Source organism: Zonotrichia albicollis, chromosome 2, assembly GCF_047830755.1.
Source record: "Zonotrichia albicollis isolate bZonAlb1 chromosome 2, bZonAlb1.hap1, whole genome shotgun sequence".
NCBI classification, from domain to species: domain Eukaryota; kingdom Metazoa; phylum Chordata; class Aves; order Passeriformes; family Passerellidae; genus Zonotrichia; species Zonotrichia albicollis.
In genome coordinates, this window is record NC_133820.1 from 18,091,142 (window position 1) to 18,110,950 (window position 19,809).

The 19,809-nt window shown below is 38.3% G+C and overlaps 1 protein-coding gene across 17 annotated transcripts in view; it reads right to left on the reverse strand.

Annotated features, from left to right (window-relative positions):
• The window catches only part of KDM6A (lysine demethylase 6A), a 150,904-nt gene that overhangs the window by 48,420 nt on the left and 82,675 nt on the right, over positions 1-19,809 (reverse strand). For 8 of the 17 annotated variants that reach the window (XM_074534506.1, XM_074534501.1, XM_074534512.1 and 5 more), the window contains exons 7-9: positions 8,964-9,018; positions 5,774-5,808; positions 2,168-2,261 (exon numbers count right to left, since the gene is read on the reverse strand). In XM_074534506.1, the coding sequence (XP_074390607.1) occupies positions 2,168-2,261; positions 5,774-5,808; positions 8,964-9,018 (184 nt within the window). Of the gene's footprint in view, positions 1-2,167; positions 2,262-3,404; positions 3,471-5,773; positions 5,809-8,963; positions 9,019-10,670; positions 11,765-12,396; positions 12,416-19,809 lie in introns of those variants that run through there. The other 9 variants (XM_074534498.1, XM_074534509.1, XM_074534503.1 and 6 more) reach the window with 3 other exon arrangements.

Consider the following 19,809-nt stretch of genomic DNA (forward strand, 5'->3'; position numbering starts at 1 on the left):
TGTGGCAATCACTTTTTCTTTAGTAAATGTGAGTGTCTCTGGAGACACTAAATTCTTCCCCATTTCAGCACCTCAGATGCCTCATCCAATTTCAGAGACACCATCTAGGAATGCCCCCGGGCAAAAATAATTGGGACTGCACTTGGGAACTCCAAGCTGTTTATGTTGTTCTTACACTCTTCCTTATCCAACAGCTGAATACAACTCGGGAAGGAATACTGGGACAGATTTGATCTTCAGTCTCATTAATTTAATGTCATTTTGGGCAAAGTGATGAAAAGAATTGTTGTCTGGAAAGCAAATGGAACAGCAAAGAGCAAGAAGGAAGATGTTACTGTGATGTCTACCTGAACTAGTTAGCACTCATCAGCTCAACTGGGTATGTGTTTATCTGGGAATCACAGGGCTCTCCTCCACACTCACAGCTTTGGAAACCAGCAACCAGGGCAAAGATTTCAGTAATTCTCTTACAAGACAAGTAATTCTCTCTGAACTTGCCTAAATTCCAATCTGGCTGAACAAACATTAACTAGGGAAAGAAAATAAACAAAAGCTATTTTCAAACTGATTTTTTCTGTCAAAGTGAAAAAAAAAAAGTTTAATATACAAATACAAACATGTTTTGACTGGGTTTTGCAAGTAGCATTCTGGCAGATGGCAGGTATTCTCTATTATATTTTCTAAGCAGCAGTGCACCACCCAGACTGTGCTTCCTGAGGAGGTGTTTTTATTACCAGCTGCTAAAGACTAAATCTGTGATAAACACCAGACTCTGATAAATACCATGCTAACAGAGCAGAGCAAAGGAAAAGGCATTATTCCTTCAATGGTCCAGTTAAGACCACTCTATCCCTTTCTCCACACAGAAGCCACCCACACAACAAAACTGGGTGACCTATGCTGATTGAATAAAGAGAGTTAATCCAGTTTTCAGACAGCAGACAATTCTCAAAGTCACTGCTCTTACTGCTAGCACAGAGACCTGTGGCAGGATTTTATGAATACAACCATGTGCCTTTGCTTCTATTGTGGCAACATACATCAAACAGAGATGAAAAAGAGCTGGTCAGCTCTTTTGAAAAGCCTGTCTTCCACTGATCAGATGCACAGCCTTTCTGCATGAAACTGCTGACAATTTATGCTAGGTGACATAATACCAAGCTAAAAAAAAATAAAATTCAAAGGGCTTACTGAGATGTAAGCAACACTGTCCTGTGACAGCAAAAAGAGCAACAGCCAGAGTCCTGCAGCAAACTCCTCCAGCAGTTTCACTTGTGATTTCACAGAGATGACTCAAAATTAGCCCACTGATTTTGACATTCTGTCACAGAGCACAAATTATCCCACTCCAAATCCATACACAACCTGCACCACAGAGAAAGAAAGCTCTGTGGCCATAACTTAATGCCAGTTACAAATTTGAGTTAAATGACCACTATGTGAAGAGGGAAAAAAAATAAAAATGGGTATAAGCAGGCTAAATTAATATTTAGAATAATAAATCAGATGAAGAACATGGAGAAGGTGAATGAAGGAGTTCTGTACTGGGTTGAACAATTTTAACAAAATATTCTGGAAATATTTTTATATGGTATAGAGGACAAAAGCATTTTATTCTACCCACTTTTTAGAAATTCTTGGCTAAAAACTGTTTATCAGCTTTCTATAAACACAGAATATGACAATTTAAAAAAAATAATTCCTTTTCACTTTTTATTCGTTTTTTTAATGGCACCTGATGATAAACCTTTTAGTTACAGAAGCTGGTTTTCATTACACAGTATAATTATAGTGAAAGAAAAGGTAAATTTTTCAGTTGCCATGTTCTTCTTGTCTGACACAGTATTTAGGTTTTTTCAAGGGATGTTAGCAGAGGCAGAACAGAGAACACAGAATTCCAATTGCTGCCCTTTCTCTGAAAAACCACCCTCACTGCCCAAAATCTAACACACAAGAGCTTTTTAATTTTGTAAGTTTAATCAAAATATTTTCCTCCTCTCTTATTTACTTGATTATCTACCTCTACATGTTCTATTTGGTGAAAATCTCACATACCATGTGCAGTGTGTCTAAGACTCTCTTTGGAATTGGAGCCTTAAAAAACACTGCTGAAGGCAAAGATGGCAAAAACGAAACACAGAGGAAAATAAAAGTTAATTTTACATACCTAACTGCTGTAAGACAGTTGCTTTTACTTGTGCAGGAAGGTTTTCGATCTGCAAAAGCTGTTCATAAGCTTCCTTTGCAGAGTGATACTTTCTCTGCAAAAGGAAAAAAGTAAATGGATTAATCATAGAGCTTACAACAGATCACCAATAGCAACGATTTCACAGCACTGACAGCACACAAACACATTGACAAAAAAATTCTAGAATTTTTTTTTTGCATACAGTGCATATGAAAGCTTTAATGAGTGATATGTATATATGGTAAGGGAATAACTTCCATAAATATAATAGTTAATAGAAACTGTCTACTTAAAATAATTGAGGGAAATTTCCAAATTATTAAAATTTTGTCAACTCCTCATACATGCATTATCCTTCTTACACTACAATATTGAATATTCTGCTTTTAAGGGGAATACTTGAATGTGAATCTATAGCTGAGAAAACCCCACACAAATTCCTCCCAGGAAAAAACCAAGATCATCAGTAATTGGTGGCTGGTATAATTTTGCCTCTTTCCTTCCTTTGGCATATCTGAAGTGCCTCTTTCAAGATATTTGTTGTCCTAGTAAGAATCCCACCACATGCAGAATAAAAAAGGTTAATGCCTAGATAATGAAGGTTCAATATCTTATTATCTGCTGTACAGTTTAGGTGTGCCTACAATCTAGAAACACTAAATTTTCAATTCCCTACACAAACAGATTTCGGTACAGGAAACCCATTTTCAGGTTAGGACTGGGGGTCTTTATTGACTTTTGTGAACTGTATGAGCTGTTTTGTGTATATTAAAGGTTAAGACTTGTCAATAATTATTTGATTAATTATTTGGTAATAATGTCAGCATTTATCTTTGCACTCCCTAACAACAGTTGCTTAAAAATGAATGTATTTTAAATGTTCAGTTGTTCTGTGCCTCCTCTTCCACAAATATGCTTTTAGGTAATTCAACATTAGACTTCATTCTGGCAAAGAGATGAAGAGTGCATTAAAATAAATGGGGCCACCTAAATGCAAATGACTGTGGCTTAATTACATTTGTTTTAAGCAAGGAGAACACAGTAATCAGTATTGGTGTTTTGAAGGGACAACTGGGAAGAAAACTAAACAATTAAATACCTAGTAGAATTTAGAAATGTTATCAAGTTCTTGAAATCTCAAAATCACAAAAGACAAATTGGTGATTTAAAAACCTTATTCTAGTCAGGAAGAAAAATTAAAGCAGCAATTACATACTTTCAAATGGAACAAGGGGAAGTTGGTAGAAAAGATTTTTAATTGGTGTTCATGAAATGCAGACAACTGGTAAGAAAACAAATAATATAAATAAATAAAATATCCATGTCCAGCAAAAGAAAAACAATCAGGAAAAGATTTTAAATTTAGCACTGGGAACAAAATTTGTAGTTTATGACTATGAATGTTGAGCAAATGAACAGAAGTTCACTGTAGAGGATGACAGCGGAGGCAGCAATCCAGATGTCAAATTAGGTAAATATTAGTGCCTAACAGTCACATTTTATTAAAAAATATGTTTACAGGTTCAGGAGGTTTTAGAAAGGCCTTTTAAAATAGAGCACATTTTTCAGACCTAGATTATCTTTTACTTTAGTTATTTGTTGTAGCATTTAATCTTTAGAAATCTGATTATCTACATGCCTTAAAATACTAACAAAACCTGTCCCCATGTTTACATTTGGTTTTATTTCATCAAATCAGAATGGTTTAGGTTGGAAAGCACCTAAAAGATCATCTAATTCCAACCCCCTGCCATGGCAGGGACACCTTTGCCTACATGGGTGGCTCTGAGCTCTGAGCTGGCCTTGGGCACTCCCAGGGACAGGGACAGGGACAGAGCACCCCCAGCTGCTCTGGCAGCCTGCCCAGGGCCTCACCACCCTCACAGGGGAGAACTTGATGCCTCCATGCTAATTCCTAAGTCCTTGATGTTTCTTGCATCATGAATGGTCTTAGAAATGGAAAAGGGGAGGAGAACCCAATCCAGCATCTTTCTTTAGACACCATACAAGCCATCTCACTTCCAGGGTGAAATATCAGAAACCAGCATTAACCACTGCCAATTCTCCTCAGCACCAGGCTTGTCTCTTGTCCAGAGCCTGGAAATCCATCCTTTAAAGTGCAGTACTGTGGTACTTAATTAAGAAATGAATTCACTTTTTCATTAATATTAAGAGAGTAGATAATTTTCAAGTATATGGAGGGGTTAAAATAACTGTTTCACTGTGTCCTGTGAAAGAAACCAAGCAACCACCCAGTCTCCAAAACCTCTCTAATTGTGTCAGAGGTAATAACCAGAATGAAGCCAGGACTCTTTTGGTTATCAGTTTGTCAAATTCCAGGAAACAAGAAACCTCTCCCAAGCAGAACTGTGAGACAAACCAAACCTAAGAGCAGAATGCACTTTCTGCTCTGATTTGCATGAGAACAAAGTTCCTGCTGCTGTAATTGTCAGCCAGAAAGCAAAGCTTAAGCACAGCCACCACTGCTCACACCTGGCACAGTGACCTGGAGCGTTTAACTTCCTTTTGATCTGCTGGAGTAAAACAGAACTCAAGTGCTGAATGCAATTTGGATGGTAACCAAGTAAGAACCACAACAATCCATGAATTTATGGATTAATGGTGCTTTGGGATGGCAGATTTCTGTTCTGTCATACAACTTTGCACCAAAAGCACTCAAAAGAAAAATATTCTGTTTATCAGATTCATATCTATTATTTATATAGAAATACTTCAGGCTATTTTTCACTGTGCCATCAAAAGACAGCACTTACTTTCTAACTGACTGAAAATATAGTTGGTCTGTCATCCATTTCATTTGCAACAGGTTTTGTTTCCATGCCACATCCCTTCCTCAGTCATATGACACCTATAAATGTGGCAAAAGGGCACAACATCTATATTATGTAACCAGTCAGACATAGCTGTCTCAGCAGCCACTTGGTTTCAATTTATTTATATTCTGAAAGCTCGGGGAGTGTTCTGTAATTTCCCAAAAGATTCACCTGAAAAGCTCTGTGGTAGGATTTGATCCAGAATTAGTAACACAGCTTTATTTGCTGTTGACCACAGATCCCTAATGCCACATGCATCAATTTGAACTGAAATTTAAAAACTTTTAAAATTGCACTTAAATTTGAAAATTTCCTGTCTAATATACCAAATATACTTAAAAAGCACATGGGCAACTAGTTGGGATTGATTCTGTGTGTGTATATGAGAAACAAAATGAATTTAGATAAATGAATTGAGAAATGTCACCTTCTAAAATCCATATATAACCTTTTATATATAAATAGAATCTCATAAAAGAATTTTCCTGAAAGTTGTATTTTGTGAAATTTTTTTGCACTCCAAATGGGAGATTAGTAAATATATGTTTATTAAGATACCTATCCTATTTTATAGCATGAGACTCCACACAAAAAATATTTTCATTTTAGCCAAAGAAAGTCAAGTTTCTTGAGTGATTCAAGACTTTAGTGAAACTTTACTGAAGTATCTACAATCCAAATTCCACAGACTGATCACATCACGTAGTCTGAAACTCAACCGCAATTTATGAAAATGAGCTTAAAAGCTTACCTGGATTTCATATAAGTGGGCAATGTGAAACTGAACTGTAAGAGTGGGAAAATCAAAATTATTAGTTTTAATGAACAACAGCAATTGCAGTTTTGAAGTGAGGGATTAACAATGTTTCGAATTTATCAATGCAAACCCAAGACAAATTATGTTTTGAAGATACCAAGAGTATTTTTTGTACATTGATACTTTACATTTAATATACCAGACCTGACAGAGACTGAATATTCTAAGAAAACACAAAAACTGCAAACAGATACTGAGAAAAGCAGTCCGTGGATTTTATTTGTCCAGAGTCCATTAAGCTTTCAGTAAACTTAGCAATAAAATCTCTGGAAGCTGAGGTAAGAGAACACAGGTAGCATTTTCTGTACATATCCAAGCTAGAAATAAACATTTTTATTCAGCTGCCAAGAAAACTAGCTGGGTTGCAGAACATTATGTTACACACTGCCAATTTTATATGGGATCTTAAATTTAGGTGTTTTTTTCTTCCTTTTAGGAATTGTCTTTCCCTTGTTAAACTGAACCAGAAGTGCTAATTACAGGTGATACTTTGATTGTTACTGTTAAGCATTTTCAATTCCTCATACAAATTGTCCAGAATGCCATAAATACCACCAGCAGCCTGTGCAGGCAAGAAGATTGCTGGCAGGGGAAAGAAGAATGGGTTGTTCAAGTGTAAAAGCAGAGAGAAAATTACCCTCACACTGCTCAAATCATCACAGAAAAGACTTGAGAACTGCTAACCTGGGCTATCCATGGAATGGCAGATAGCTAAAGCTAATTGAGATAAATGTAATCCTCATTCTGCTTTGATGAGGAAAGAAAAGTTCCTTTGAGACAGACTTTTGCACCATGTTTGTGAGGATTACAAGTAAGAAAATACCTGTGTTTGAGCCAAGCTCAATTTATTTCAATTACAGAGATTCTCTCCCTTGAAGCTACAGGAAAGTATGACACCAAATTACCATACAAACAGGTAATATGGAGTTCAGGGTTTCACTCTGGGTCATAAGGGAGGGAAAATATCTCCCTTTGTGCACTGCTTTGTCCTCTGCTGTAAAGAAGGAAGCCGAGTGCACTTTGGAAACCAGGTCAGAATAAAATGCATCATCTAAAATTTTAATAAACTTTTTGTGTTCCTTGCTAAAGGGCACATAACACACCCATTATGCTCACTGCATCATCAAACTTCACTCTGTACTGATGAAAGAAAAGCCCTGCATTTGTTTCAGGAGTTCATTATCTAAAAAATCTCTCTCTTATTTTTTTCCCCTCCTAACAACCCTTTCAGTGTGAAGCTCCAAAATGAAGTGATGCCTTGGAGGGGAAAGGAAAATTAAAGGTGTCAGATTAGAGACTGCCTAAATAGGAAGAAGAGATGCTTAGCACTCAAACACTTCTGCTGGGAGCACACTCAGTGTAATGCAGCCCTCAGAAATGCAAGGGGAGGATTAAATGTAGCATTTAGTGAGGGTATCCAACACCCTGGGCTGGGCAGGGGGGTCAGTTCTGCTCCCAGAACAGCACAGTGGGACCTGGCCAAGCCCCTCTCAGCCATCTTCATCCTCCTCCTTTGGGCTGGTCAGGCACTGAAGCCTTTATATGGGGCCAGCCCTTTGTAACAGACACATTTTATGAAAAATCCTTTTGACAGGATCTTTTCTCTTGAGAAGCTGGGAGGCCTCAGGAATGAAATGTAAACAGTGATTATCTGCTGCTGTGGAATGCAACAGGTGCATCTGTGATTGGTCTCATGTGATTGTTTTTAATTCATGGCCAATCACAGTCAGCTGGCTCGGACTGCCTGGTCAGTCACAAGATTTTATTATCATTACATTCCTTTCCTTTCAAGCCTTCTGATGAAATCCTTTCTTCTATTCTTTCAGTATAGTTTTAATATATCATTTTCTTTTAATATAATATATATATATATAATAAAATAATAAATCATCCTTCTGAAATATGGAGTCAGATTCTCTTCCCTCGTCCTGGGACCCCTGTGAACACCACCACAATTGGTGACCCCGAGTGAGGAAAACTTCCACAGCCCTCCAGACAAATCTGGGGGCATAGGGGACTGCAGGGGAAGGGTTAGGAAAACCTTACAGAAAATCAGAGGTTTAGTGAAAACCCATAAAGTTAGTGAGAAAGAATATCAACAAACAAGAAATACAATAGAGAATCACATGTCTGGTAGAAAAGTAATAAAAGCCTATTGACTCTGGGAGAATTCTGCAATTTTTTACAAAATTATCTGTGCCTGTTGCTGATAAGTGACAAAGCACTGAAGACAGCCTTGAAGCACAGCTGGCTCCTTGATGCAGCCAGTGGTTTCAGCCACGTGAACAAACTCCCTTTCACTACCTTGCTGATACAATATTCACAATTGCATCCAGTTTTTATAGAAATGCTTCTAAATATTATATCCAATGTCCATGAAGTGAGACTTGGGAGGTCACTTAAGCTCTACATGAACAAATTAAGCTCAAGCATGACCTTAAAAATGGAAGGAATAATTTCCTTCACAATTCTGCCTTTTAATTCTCACAGACTCCAAAACACAGAGAAACAAATGTTTTTTCTTACATACAATTCCACTAATTTTGGATAAATACCTGCAGGACACTCTGTTACAGCCTACAGAACATTCTGCCTATGATAGATCACACTGCACTAAAGATTAACATGTTCAAATACAGACTAATAGATAGCTGATATCAAAAATCAAAAACCAAACAATTTTTTTCCCTTATTTCTACAGTAAGGTTAATGCTGAATTTTGGATCTATAAATTTAAATGGCATGAAAGTAATCACTGAAAAGTTATAGATTATCAAGATCATGCAAACTTTAAAATAATTGGAATTAAATTAGTGCCATGGCACAAGCTCCAGGTTTATAAATATATAAAAAGCATTCAAATAGTACGTTTCCTCCAGAATTCAAGCCTTCACAGTAATGAATAAGCTAAGTCTCAATTTTTACTTATTCCATTTACTAAAACAATCCACAATTCCACTGGAACGTCTGTCTCCACTGAGAGGGGGAGATTGCTTTTGTAGTCTCCCTCTCTCAGTACCAAATCTTTTGATTTTGAAGACCTGGTTCATTAAAATTCATTCAGTTGCAAGCATAAGATTTAAAAAAAGATCCACAACAAAGTAAATACTTATTGGTTACTTACTTTCAGCGTTAGACAAAGTGCAGGGATTGCAGTCAATCAAAGCTAACTGAAAATGCTGGAAAGAAAAAAAGAATTATTTGCTTTTGAAACAAAGTAATGCTAGCACTTGGGCAAACTACTAAGACTAAATCAATTTTGTACTCGAAAATCAATACTGCATTTTACCATGTGTCTTAAAAAAAACCTGTTTTCAATTTCTGTTCAACTGCTTACTAGAGGAAAGTAAATTTTTTTTATTGCAAACGCTTCAATGCTTCTAGGAATGTAAGATAGCAACAGATCTTCATAAAACAACTGGGGTTGCATCTGAAATAATGAAGGCATCAAATGAATGGTCAAAATTGGAAGATTAAGTTTTTATACACACAACTGGGACTGCAGACACACCAGCTCACAGCCTCATGGAGATAAATATTTGAGCACTCAATCCATCTAGAAAACAGAACACTCTCCCTACAAACTGAGTGATCTTAAGTTTTTAAAAAATTGAACTCTTGTCAAAAAGAATTTAATATGAATACCTCCACATTAGAACATGAGTTCATAAGGAGGTCATATGTTCTCACATCCTCTCCTCCAGATGTTGAGAAAACTTCAGTTAAACATTAAAGCTTGTATAATTTTAATCACTTTAAGGAATACAAAAAGTATCTTTTAAAACATTCTAGGTTCTGAGCTAAGTTTTTCACTCATCTGTAAAGAAGGTCACAAGAGCAGAGCAATGAAGTCTGTCTGTAACACCATGTTAATTCTCTGATCACTATTTGAGACACAAATGTATAAAAATGAATGGAACAGGCACAGAAACTCCAGTGCCTGAACTTTTCCATAAACTTTTGAGAAAATCCCCACATGGTGTGAAATTTCAATTGAAATATTAACTCAGCAGAGAATAAGGCCTAGGAACACAGGAGCCTAAGAGTCACCCTATGAAATTCTTCTGCTAATAAATGCATTTATTTACAAAATACAGTGTCAGGTGATTTCTAATACACAAAATATGACTGACACTTTAGTATACTTAATTTTCTTAGCATAAAAATGATAATTTAGATCAAACTAATATATTATATATCATTATATATATTATAACATGCCAAACTAGGTGGCACTGGGAGCCTACTGCAGTAGCTGGGAAGAAATAAAGTCTGTATCAATGGACAGGTGCAACATTTTCAGTATTGTACTCAGAGCCATTAGATGCTACTTAACTTTCCTCATGGTGATAATAACTCCTTGAGTACAGTATGTCTGTAAAAACACATCTCTAAGATGTGTAAGATTTTATCGGACCACCACATTTCCAAAAAACCCTAATTTTAATAGGGACAAAACACTGAAAATTAATGTATTATCCATAACAAGACATAAGAAGAATGCTGACATTTCCATAATATACACTAATGCAGATTCCTCCTCCTCCTCCCTTCATCAAGATAATTTGTAACATTTACCAACATTTTAAAAATAGACCAAACTCAAGTTAAATAGCAACACAAATTCATTATTTATAATTAACATTTTAGCAATATCCCCCCAGAAGAGGACACAAAAACCAATGGATTCACACTGCAAAATAACTTTTTAACCTTAGCACAGGCATTAAATAATAGCTTACAAATATTAAATATTAGGTTATTTCTCTGCTGTGTCTGTTCCTTTCCCTCCTGCTCAGCAGGCAGACAACTTACATCTCCCCTCACTTACATTGCAATGCAGGTTGAGTGCCTCAGAGACATCCTTTAGTCTGTTACCATAGTGATCCTACTAAGCAGACAACTTTAAAAAAAAAAACTAAATAAAAATAAAATGCTCTATCTTAAATTGCATTTTGCCTGCCAAAAGGAAAAAAAAAAGGCTCTGGCCTGTACAACTGAGTGTTACTGATCTAAAAGGTACAAAATCCTTCCTGTACAGATGTGTCATCTTGCACCATCACTTACAATTACTGTGGAAAGATAAAGCAGAATGGAACAGATTTGCTCTCACCTAGCAATGCTATTAGAAAAAATAAGCAGATCTAAAGAAAAAAGATTGACAACTGTTCTGTAGCAGCTCTTCTGAAGGGTTACTGCAGTGAGACTCACTGAGAGAAAGCAGGCAACCATGCAAGAATAGCTAACCATTTTAATATATAAGTATGCCAACAGTATCAAGTGCTATACAGTAGAAAAAAGCAGAAATATTCTCAGCAATGCCTTCTAAAAAATTAAATATTCACTGTTACAGTAGCTAACTTTTGAAATTCAAAAATCCACATCACGAAAATTTTCTTAGTGTGATAAATTTCTATTTGCACTGTTCACTAATCTACAAACGGTAAAGAAATTGATAAACCAAAGCCAGTGACTACAGAAAAACACACCATTAGCACTAGACAGTTATCACAATTAAAAGCAATACAGAGAAACCCCAGAGCCTTTCAAACCAAGAACCTCTGAAATGCACACACACGAGCAAACCTACACCTCTTGCCGGATAAATAATACACAGCTCCCCGTTAAGTACCCAAAATCAGACAAAAAAAACCCCATGCACACATTCTAACACATCAGCCAAATGCAGATCCACTAATCCCAATAACCAGCACCAAAAAAATTAAAAGATAATAATAATTTCCAACTTCCATTTCTGCAACCAACAGCAGCGGCTGGCAAACATCTGCACCCCTCTCAAATACTGCAGCACTGAGCTGGCTACTGCTGTGTGGAATAGTTGTTATGCAGGAGAGGCCGCTGCAGCTCAGAGACGACACACAATACCTCAAGGCAGACAGCAGTCTATAGAAATTCAAATCCCCAGTAAGAGGATTTACCTAGCAGGCAGTGTTCAGAATGTTAAAAACTAACAGGCTCTTCTCAAGGGCTGCGGCTCAAGGCACAATCACAGAATCGTTTAGGTTAGAAATGACTTTCAAGATCAGCCAAGCCCTAAATCACCTTGATTTGTAGCCATCTGTAATTGCACAGTTATCTGCAGCCCATTCCATCTCTGGAGTCCTTGACTTGCCTCTGATTGTGAAAACAATTCCGAGGATAACCTTTCCAAGGATGAGAGGTACAGTGGATTCCATATAAAGAGAGCTGATGAAAGCACTAGGTCGGGTAGTAAAGTATCAGTAATCTGATGCTGATTTAGGTAACTTGACATGCTTTCTCTCACAGAATTAACACCGACGCTTTCAAATGTAACAGGCAAGTACCCAAGGTTTTGTTGTTTCTTTAATCAATAAATGCCAAAAGCAAAACGAACCCTTTTCTTTTCAGTGCAAGATTTTCAGTACTGTCTCTGTTTACGTGCAAACCTGAGACCTCTGTAGTGATTCTGCTCCCTCCTCCTCTCCAGGGTGACATCAGCAAGTTTAATAGCTCTGCATATACTCAGCAAGCAAGGCAAGCCATCATCTGAAACCTGACAATCCTCACCGACTTACCACGAAGCAAAGCTCCATCATGACTCAGTGAAATTCTGTCAGGAGATGGCTTTTTCTGCCTGTGTGACCTAGGTGAGATGCCCGTGCTGCTCAGAGCAGCTTTTGTTCCGATAAGTAGGACACGGAGAGCCTTGTGTAAGCAGCTGGGGCAGGGTGCCAAGCCTCCATTTGCCAGGCATCTCTGGGACCAGGGGAGAGGGTCAGGAGAGGACACGCTCCATGTGCAGCTACAGCAGCTCATCCTGCTGCTCTCCACTGCTTTCTGAGCTCAGAACAAATTCAGCTCATAACAGAAACGTTTGTGCAGTGTAAACACTCAGGTACTTTTGTCCAAGATTCAAAAAAAAAAGCCAACTTACAGATAGGAGAAAAAAAACAAACCTTGCTGGAGGACAGAAGGAACAAAAGCCACATATACAAATACACTGAATAGCAGCAGTGTGTTCCGAAAAATCTCTTGTTCTGACAAGCTCTAAGAGAAAAAATTATTTTCAAATAGAAAGATCATCCAAGCTGTATTTTTGCAAGCCATAAAAAGGCTGCATCTGAATTTAGTGAGCAATATCCTGTACAGTGATTTTCACAAAGCTATCTCAACACTCCCATTTGCCTCCACCTTTGATGCATTATTTCTGCAACAGTGGAATTCAGCTATTCCTGTGCTAACAGCCTGACAGACTGCCAGCAGCAGGACAATGTCACAGGGATGGGGATGACTGGGAGCTGCCAGGGTCGTGCCAGGACTCAGCCTCCAGCCCCCACAGCTGCACTGAAAGCTCAGCTCAGTCCTTGCTGGCGACCTGTGGCTACACTCTGAGTATTTTCTGAGTATTGTGTGGCCAGCAGGAGCAGGGAGCTCATCCTTCCCCTGTACCTGGCACTGGTGAGACCACACCTTGAGTGCTGTGTCCAGTTCTGGCCCCTCAGTTTGGGAAGGATGTTGAGATGCTTGAGCACATCCAGAGGAGGCAACAAGGCTGGTGAGGGGCTTGGAACACAAGCCCTGTGAGGAACGTTTGAAGGAGCTGGGGCTGTTTAGCCTGGAGAAGAGGAGGCTCAAGGGTGACCTTATTGCTCTCTACACCTTCCTGAAGGGAGGCTGTAGACAGGTGGGGTCGGTCTCTGACAGAACCAGAGGACACAGTCTCAAGCCACATCAGGGAAGGGATAGGTTCGATATTAGTAAAAAAATTTCACTGAAAGAATAATAAAGCACTGGAATGCTCTTCCCAGGGAGGTGGCAGAATCACCATCTCTGGATGTGTTTAAAAAAAGACTGGACATGGCACTTGGTGCTATAGCCTGGTTAGGTGTTGGGGCACAGGTTGGACTCGATGATCTTAGAGCCCTATTCCAACCACATTATTCCGTGATTCTGTGATTTCTGCGCGCCCTGAAGGCCAATCTTGCAGCTACAGCTACATCTGATAAAAGTGGATCTGTCTGGATGGGTGGAGGTGTCTCTTAAGGAGAAGGTCCACAAATCAAGCTCACAGGATCAATTAATATGCTGAGCTGGAAAGGACCCAGACGGATCACTGAGTCCAACTCCTGGCCCTGCACAGAACATCCACCAATGTCACACCATGTACCTGAAAGCACTGAGCAAACACTTCTTGAGCTCTGCCAGGCTGCTGCTGTGGCCACTGCCCTGGGGAGCCTGTTCAGTACCCAGCCACCCTCTGGGGGGAAGAACCTTTTTCTAATATTCAACCTAAACCTCCCCTGACACAGCTTCAGGCCACTCCGTTCCCTCAGTTCCGGTCACTGTGCCTCCTGTTCCCCTCACAAGGAAGCTGTAACTGCAGTGAGGTCTCCCCTCAGTCTCCTCCAGGCTGAACAGACCAAGTGCCCTCAGCTTCACATGGCTTCTCCTCCAGGTCCTTCTCCATCTTTATTGCCTTTGGCCATTCTCCAATAGCTTCATGTCTTTTTTCCATTGTGGTGCCCAAAACTGCCCCCAGCACTCGAGGAGAGGCTGCCCCAGTGCAGAGCAGAGCAGGACAATCCCCTCCCTTGCCCAGCTGGTGATGCTGTCCCTGATGTCCCTCAGGACAGGGATGTCCCTCCTGGCTGCCAGGGCACTGCTGGCTCATGTTCAACCAGCCACTGACTGACCAGGACACCCAGGCCCCTTTCTACAGCTCTCCTCCATGTCATTCCCCAGCCTGTCCATACACCCAGGGCTGCCCCATCCAGCCAATAAGGATATCCAAAGATATTGGTTGTCCCACCAATACCCTTAGATTGAATGCTCAACTTCTGAACCACCTATTCCTCTTCCCATGGTGTGTTCTTCCCCATCTCCCAAATGACCAAAGGTGCCACACAGCAGAGTAATTCAGTTTTAGCACTTACTCCTCTTTGTAACCGTGGCATTTCTAACATACACCTGTAATTCTGTTTTACAGGAATTAGTCAAAAAAAGTTTACACATTCAAACACCTGTAATCCTGTTTTACAGGAATTAGTCAAAAAGCCAAGGGAAACTAGGTAAGTTTAATAAAAGAGAACAGTCTGTAGGGCAGACATTGTGGGATCATTATCCACTGTCAAAACCAGTCACACAAAATAACTCTCCTGCAGTTTCATTACAGTGCCATGCTGCATTAAAAAACTTCCATGGATTTACTTCTTCGATGTGTCTTTCTGCCACTGACATATGCAAACTACCAAGACTAAGAGAAATTTCAGTCCCAAATGCTGCTTTCCAACCACTTACATTTTTATTGAAATTATCTTTTGATTAATTTCATTTTGCTTTCCACAAAATGCTTTTTTGTGTGAAGTGCTTGAAATCTTGGATATCCAACTTGCAAGGGCCCAAGCCCTTCACCTTGTTTTTTACCTAAAAAAGCAGTTGTTCCTTGTAGAATTCAAGACATAAAAATAGACATGAGAAACTAAAACGTCTCATAACTGCATGTATTTTGACTAGTTATTTTTAATAATTAAAATGCATATGGTTTCAATGTACAATGTTGAAACTTAAAGATTACTAATTTAAGCCCTTTCAAGAAAGACAACTGGGAGGTTAAACAACACATGAAGGCTCAAAATCAGAAATATTCCTAAAATTTCTGTTTAGGAAAAGAAAATAAAAATTTTCCTAAATACTTGTTTACTTATTACTTGGAGAAAGAACATAAAACATGAATGATACGCCTATAAGAGTTTTGTGCTAGCATATAATAGCTGCACTAGCTAAGAATATCTTTCATAAGTATATATATACAGGAGAAATATTTGAATAAGTGCTAGAAAAGTGTCTGACTGACTATAAATAAATACTTCAAGCTGTTCATCGGTACATCAGCATTTAATTTCTTTATATTTCATGCATATTCATACAATTCATGCACATTTTAATTCTTTTGCAGACTTTTTTTATCCTAATATAAGCAGCACGTCTTAACATTACTAACAAATGAGAATCTTTAGAAGAATAATTAAAAAATTAAAATTATATTTAAATTGATGATTTACGGGCAAGATGAAAGCATAAGCCCGAAGCAAACTACTGAAAGAACTGCTTTGTGTATAAAGGAGGAGGAAAAATTTCTGCAAGTGAAAGACAGAATCAGTATTTCTACTAAAAGGCAGATAATTGAAAACATGAGAAATTGAGTTCTCATTCTTCTAAAGGTTTTATTACTGGGTGCACCTGTAATAAAACCAAGTAAATTCCCAAAGCAAAACACTGCTTTGTTTGTTATAACCAACCTGCATGTGTCCAGCATTTCTACTGACCACCCATTAAAAAAAAACACCCCACAAACCGAACAAAATCCAACAAAACCCACACCATTTCCCACCAACAAATCTCCAAACAAAAGCAAACAAAGCTTCCCCTCAATAAAACCAAACCTCAGAAAATCTGGCCCCCACTGTTCCCTCAATATTATCAATCTAATAAATATAAAAACCAAAGATTTCTCTTCTCCCTTAAGTATGAATTCTGCATTCAAAGGGCTTTCAGGATCACAACTCCAAATCCCCACTAAAAACACGAAATTTCAACAGCACCAAGCAGGGTGAGCACCAGAACGTTTCCCACAGCTTCACCTGGGGCTCAGCTCCCAGATCTCAGAGTGCTCTGGAGCAGTGCATGCTGTACAGGAATGTCCTCCAAAATTCTCTTTGAAATCTTTCATTCCCACAGATTTTCCAGAAATTGTTTACGATTCAACAGCACTTAAGAACTAAGACACATGTGAGACAAAATGATTACATGCAACTATGAAAAAAGGAGGCTAAATTTAAAAAAAATATATTCAATAAATAAGAAAATGACCATGACAGGAAGTGGAATGTCAAATAATGTGGCATGAACTCAGAAGCACGAATATTTTTTCCAACTACATTTACCCAGGGAATAAAAGAATACATTATATTCTTAGAGATCTCGCTTTATTCTCCTTTCAGATTATCACAGTGTCACTATAGCTACCTCCATGGAATGCAGTATTCCCTGTATCATTTCAAGGAATTTCCAATTTTTAAGAAACAGTGAACAGGAAAGGGGCAACAGGACACAATAAACTAAAAAAGCTGGACTGTGGAGGTGAACCTCAGCAGCATGGTATTGCTACAGTCATCAATCTACTAAAAAGAAATCCATCCCCCAAATCACTGCCAGTAAATTTTGGAATTAATTGTACTTTTCTGATGAAAGGGGCAAACTCAGCTTGCATGTCTCAGCTCTGAAGGTAACACTGTCCAATCTGCCAGATGAGACAAGGATTGTTTTTTTTTTCAACCAGAAGGGACACTTTTTTTTTCCCTTAATGTAACCCTGAAGGCCAAGTAATTTTCAACATTGATGCTGCAAGAGTTTATGGCAATGGGGTAACAGAGAAAGTCAAGGATTCTCACAGTAATTTGCAGATCTTAACTGTAGAACAGACAAAACCAGTAATTGATTTTGAAAAAAACACTGGGAGTTGATTTTATGCTTGTTAAACAGCACTCTAGCAATTATCTTGATCATCAACATCTTAAAATAGTAAAAATTAATTTTGTGCTTAAATTGCTTACATAAAATACAGATGATTTATGTTAATGCTCTGAAATTGTGAAAAACATGGAATATATGACCTTCAGACTTTCATCTTCCCCCTTTGCCTGAAGTCTCTTACTGACAATGCATCTCACTGACAATGACTCATTTGTTGGCAATGGTTTATTCTTAGCAATTACAGACTTAACATGAATGTTTAAATACCATCAAAAACATTATGATATTTCAAAGTACTTTAATGTGACGTTGGTACAATCTGTGAAATCCAGAGCAGCCACAAGCGAACAGCAGATGAAAAAGCCACTTCTACTTTCTGCCTCTGTGTGAATGGGGAGCCCAAGCTGGGCAGAGCCGCAGGAAAAAGGTCTGTGCTCAAGGCCAGTCACAGGCAAGCTGCATCCCAACCCCCTTAATTACTCTCTACAATCCTGGATCCTTTTAAAAAGGTCCACAAAACCAAAAACAGCACAACAAGACAACTCTGTCTTTTCATTGCTTTGGGTTTCTTATCTTTCTTTCGTTGGAAGATGAGATATTCTGTATCTCAGAGAATGAGACATTGTGTGAAAACATCCCTTCACACTTTCCTTACATCCCTTCCCCATTTTACTCTCCCCATGCTTGAGCATAACCAGTGCAGCAGCACTTCACATCATTCTCCTCACTAAGGAAGCATTTTCCATTTTGCTTCTCATATTCTTGTCACTCAGAGTTCTGGTTTAAGGTGTGTTTTTTAAAAATCACAGTCAGATTGGCTTTTAAAGAAGCTACAGCCCTGTTCTACTTAGTTTTCCCCTCAGCTGACAACATTGTGATGTTGAACTGATAACTTTCTATCAGTAACACTTTGTTTTCAAACAAAGTAGATAAGTCCCTGGACTGTACCTTAAACCCACAGCTGAGCTGAACTGGAAACAGCTCAAAGTATTTGAGGCTGAGTTCCACTGGGTCTTTTGCTCCTCACTGTTATTCTTTACTAAGGATTGCAACCTCCATAGCAAAGAAAAAAACCAGAAACTCTGCTTCAGGTGTCTCAGCTGGTAATCCCAGAGCAGCTTCTCATTAAATTTTGAACCAGAAGCCCTGTCCCCTCCTTCCCATCCCAGCAGCCTTGCACTCGATGTACCAACCAGGCCATCTCAAGCTGAGCTGGCTCAGACTTCTGATCAACCTCAGTCTGCAAATGGGGAAAAGCAAAAAAATTAAAAATCACTCGATTCAATGTGGCTGAGAGTGCTGAATGAGGCAATCAGGACTGCATGGTAGAAAATGAGACAAACTTTTAGGAACAAGCTGCATGAAACCACCTTCAATGCAAACACCCCTGTTCATTTCACCATCCTTTGAAGACCATCCCTTTGCCCCAGGGTAACCTGCTTTTGTTGTGGCCATTTGTTTTTTTTTTAAGTGACTTAACCATATGCCACATAAAAGCAATGGAATCATGATAATTTTGAAATAAAAAGATTAATTTCTTTCTGTTTTCAAAATACTACTTCGGTGTTTTTCCCATTTGTAGCTGGTGTTTTGAAAACTTGAAGTTTGGTATACTCAAAATCCTCGTGGTAAGTGACTGATTTGTTTTGCAAAGTTGTGAACATCAAACACAAGAAATTATTTACACTGCGTTATCATAATATTTATTTAAATACCTGATTCACTGACAGAACTGCAAATTTTATGGCACAGCAGAAAAAGATTATCTATTTCTTGATCAATTTATATCAAAATATAAAATCATATAATCAACTAGGCTGGAAAAGACCTTTTGAGATCATTGAGTTTCTACCACTTGATTAGAAGATGACCACCTCCTTGTAAAATTAATCTTGTTTTCTCCCAGCTTCTTCAAAAATAAAACCAAAATGTACTTCAGCACTTCTTTTATTCCATATATATCATGACATACCAAATCTGTGCCAAAGTATATTTAAATAGGATCACTCAGGCTCACACATAATCCCTTTCTCAACAGTGATCTACCTCTCCTTGCTCTCCTTCACCATTCATTGCATGGAATCTTTTTTACTCCTCTGCACAATTTCCAACTCCACCAATCTCTGTAGGTGAAACTTTGGGTTCTGGATGAATAGGGAAGCCTGGGGAGGGAACTGCTTCCCTCCATCACAAAAACTGAAAGGAAAAATTGAGAGTAACACTCTACTCTTACAAATCTTGGACAATGTGATTCTGACAACCCATGAAAACAATGTGCGAAGAAAAGAAAGCTGTAAGATTCTTGAAAACAAAACACTTATCGTTTTCAATAATTTTGAGGGAAGATTAATATGCAGAAATGTGTTTACAAATTACACTTAATTACAAAATTCTCAGCCCTGCAGGTGGGTTTCTCACCACATGCAAGTCTGTTAAAAGAACTCTTCCTTTTTCCA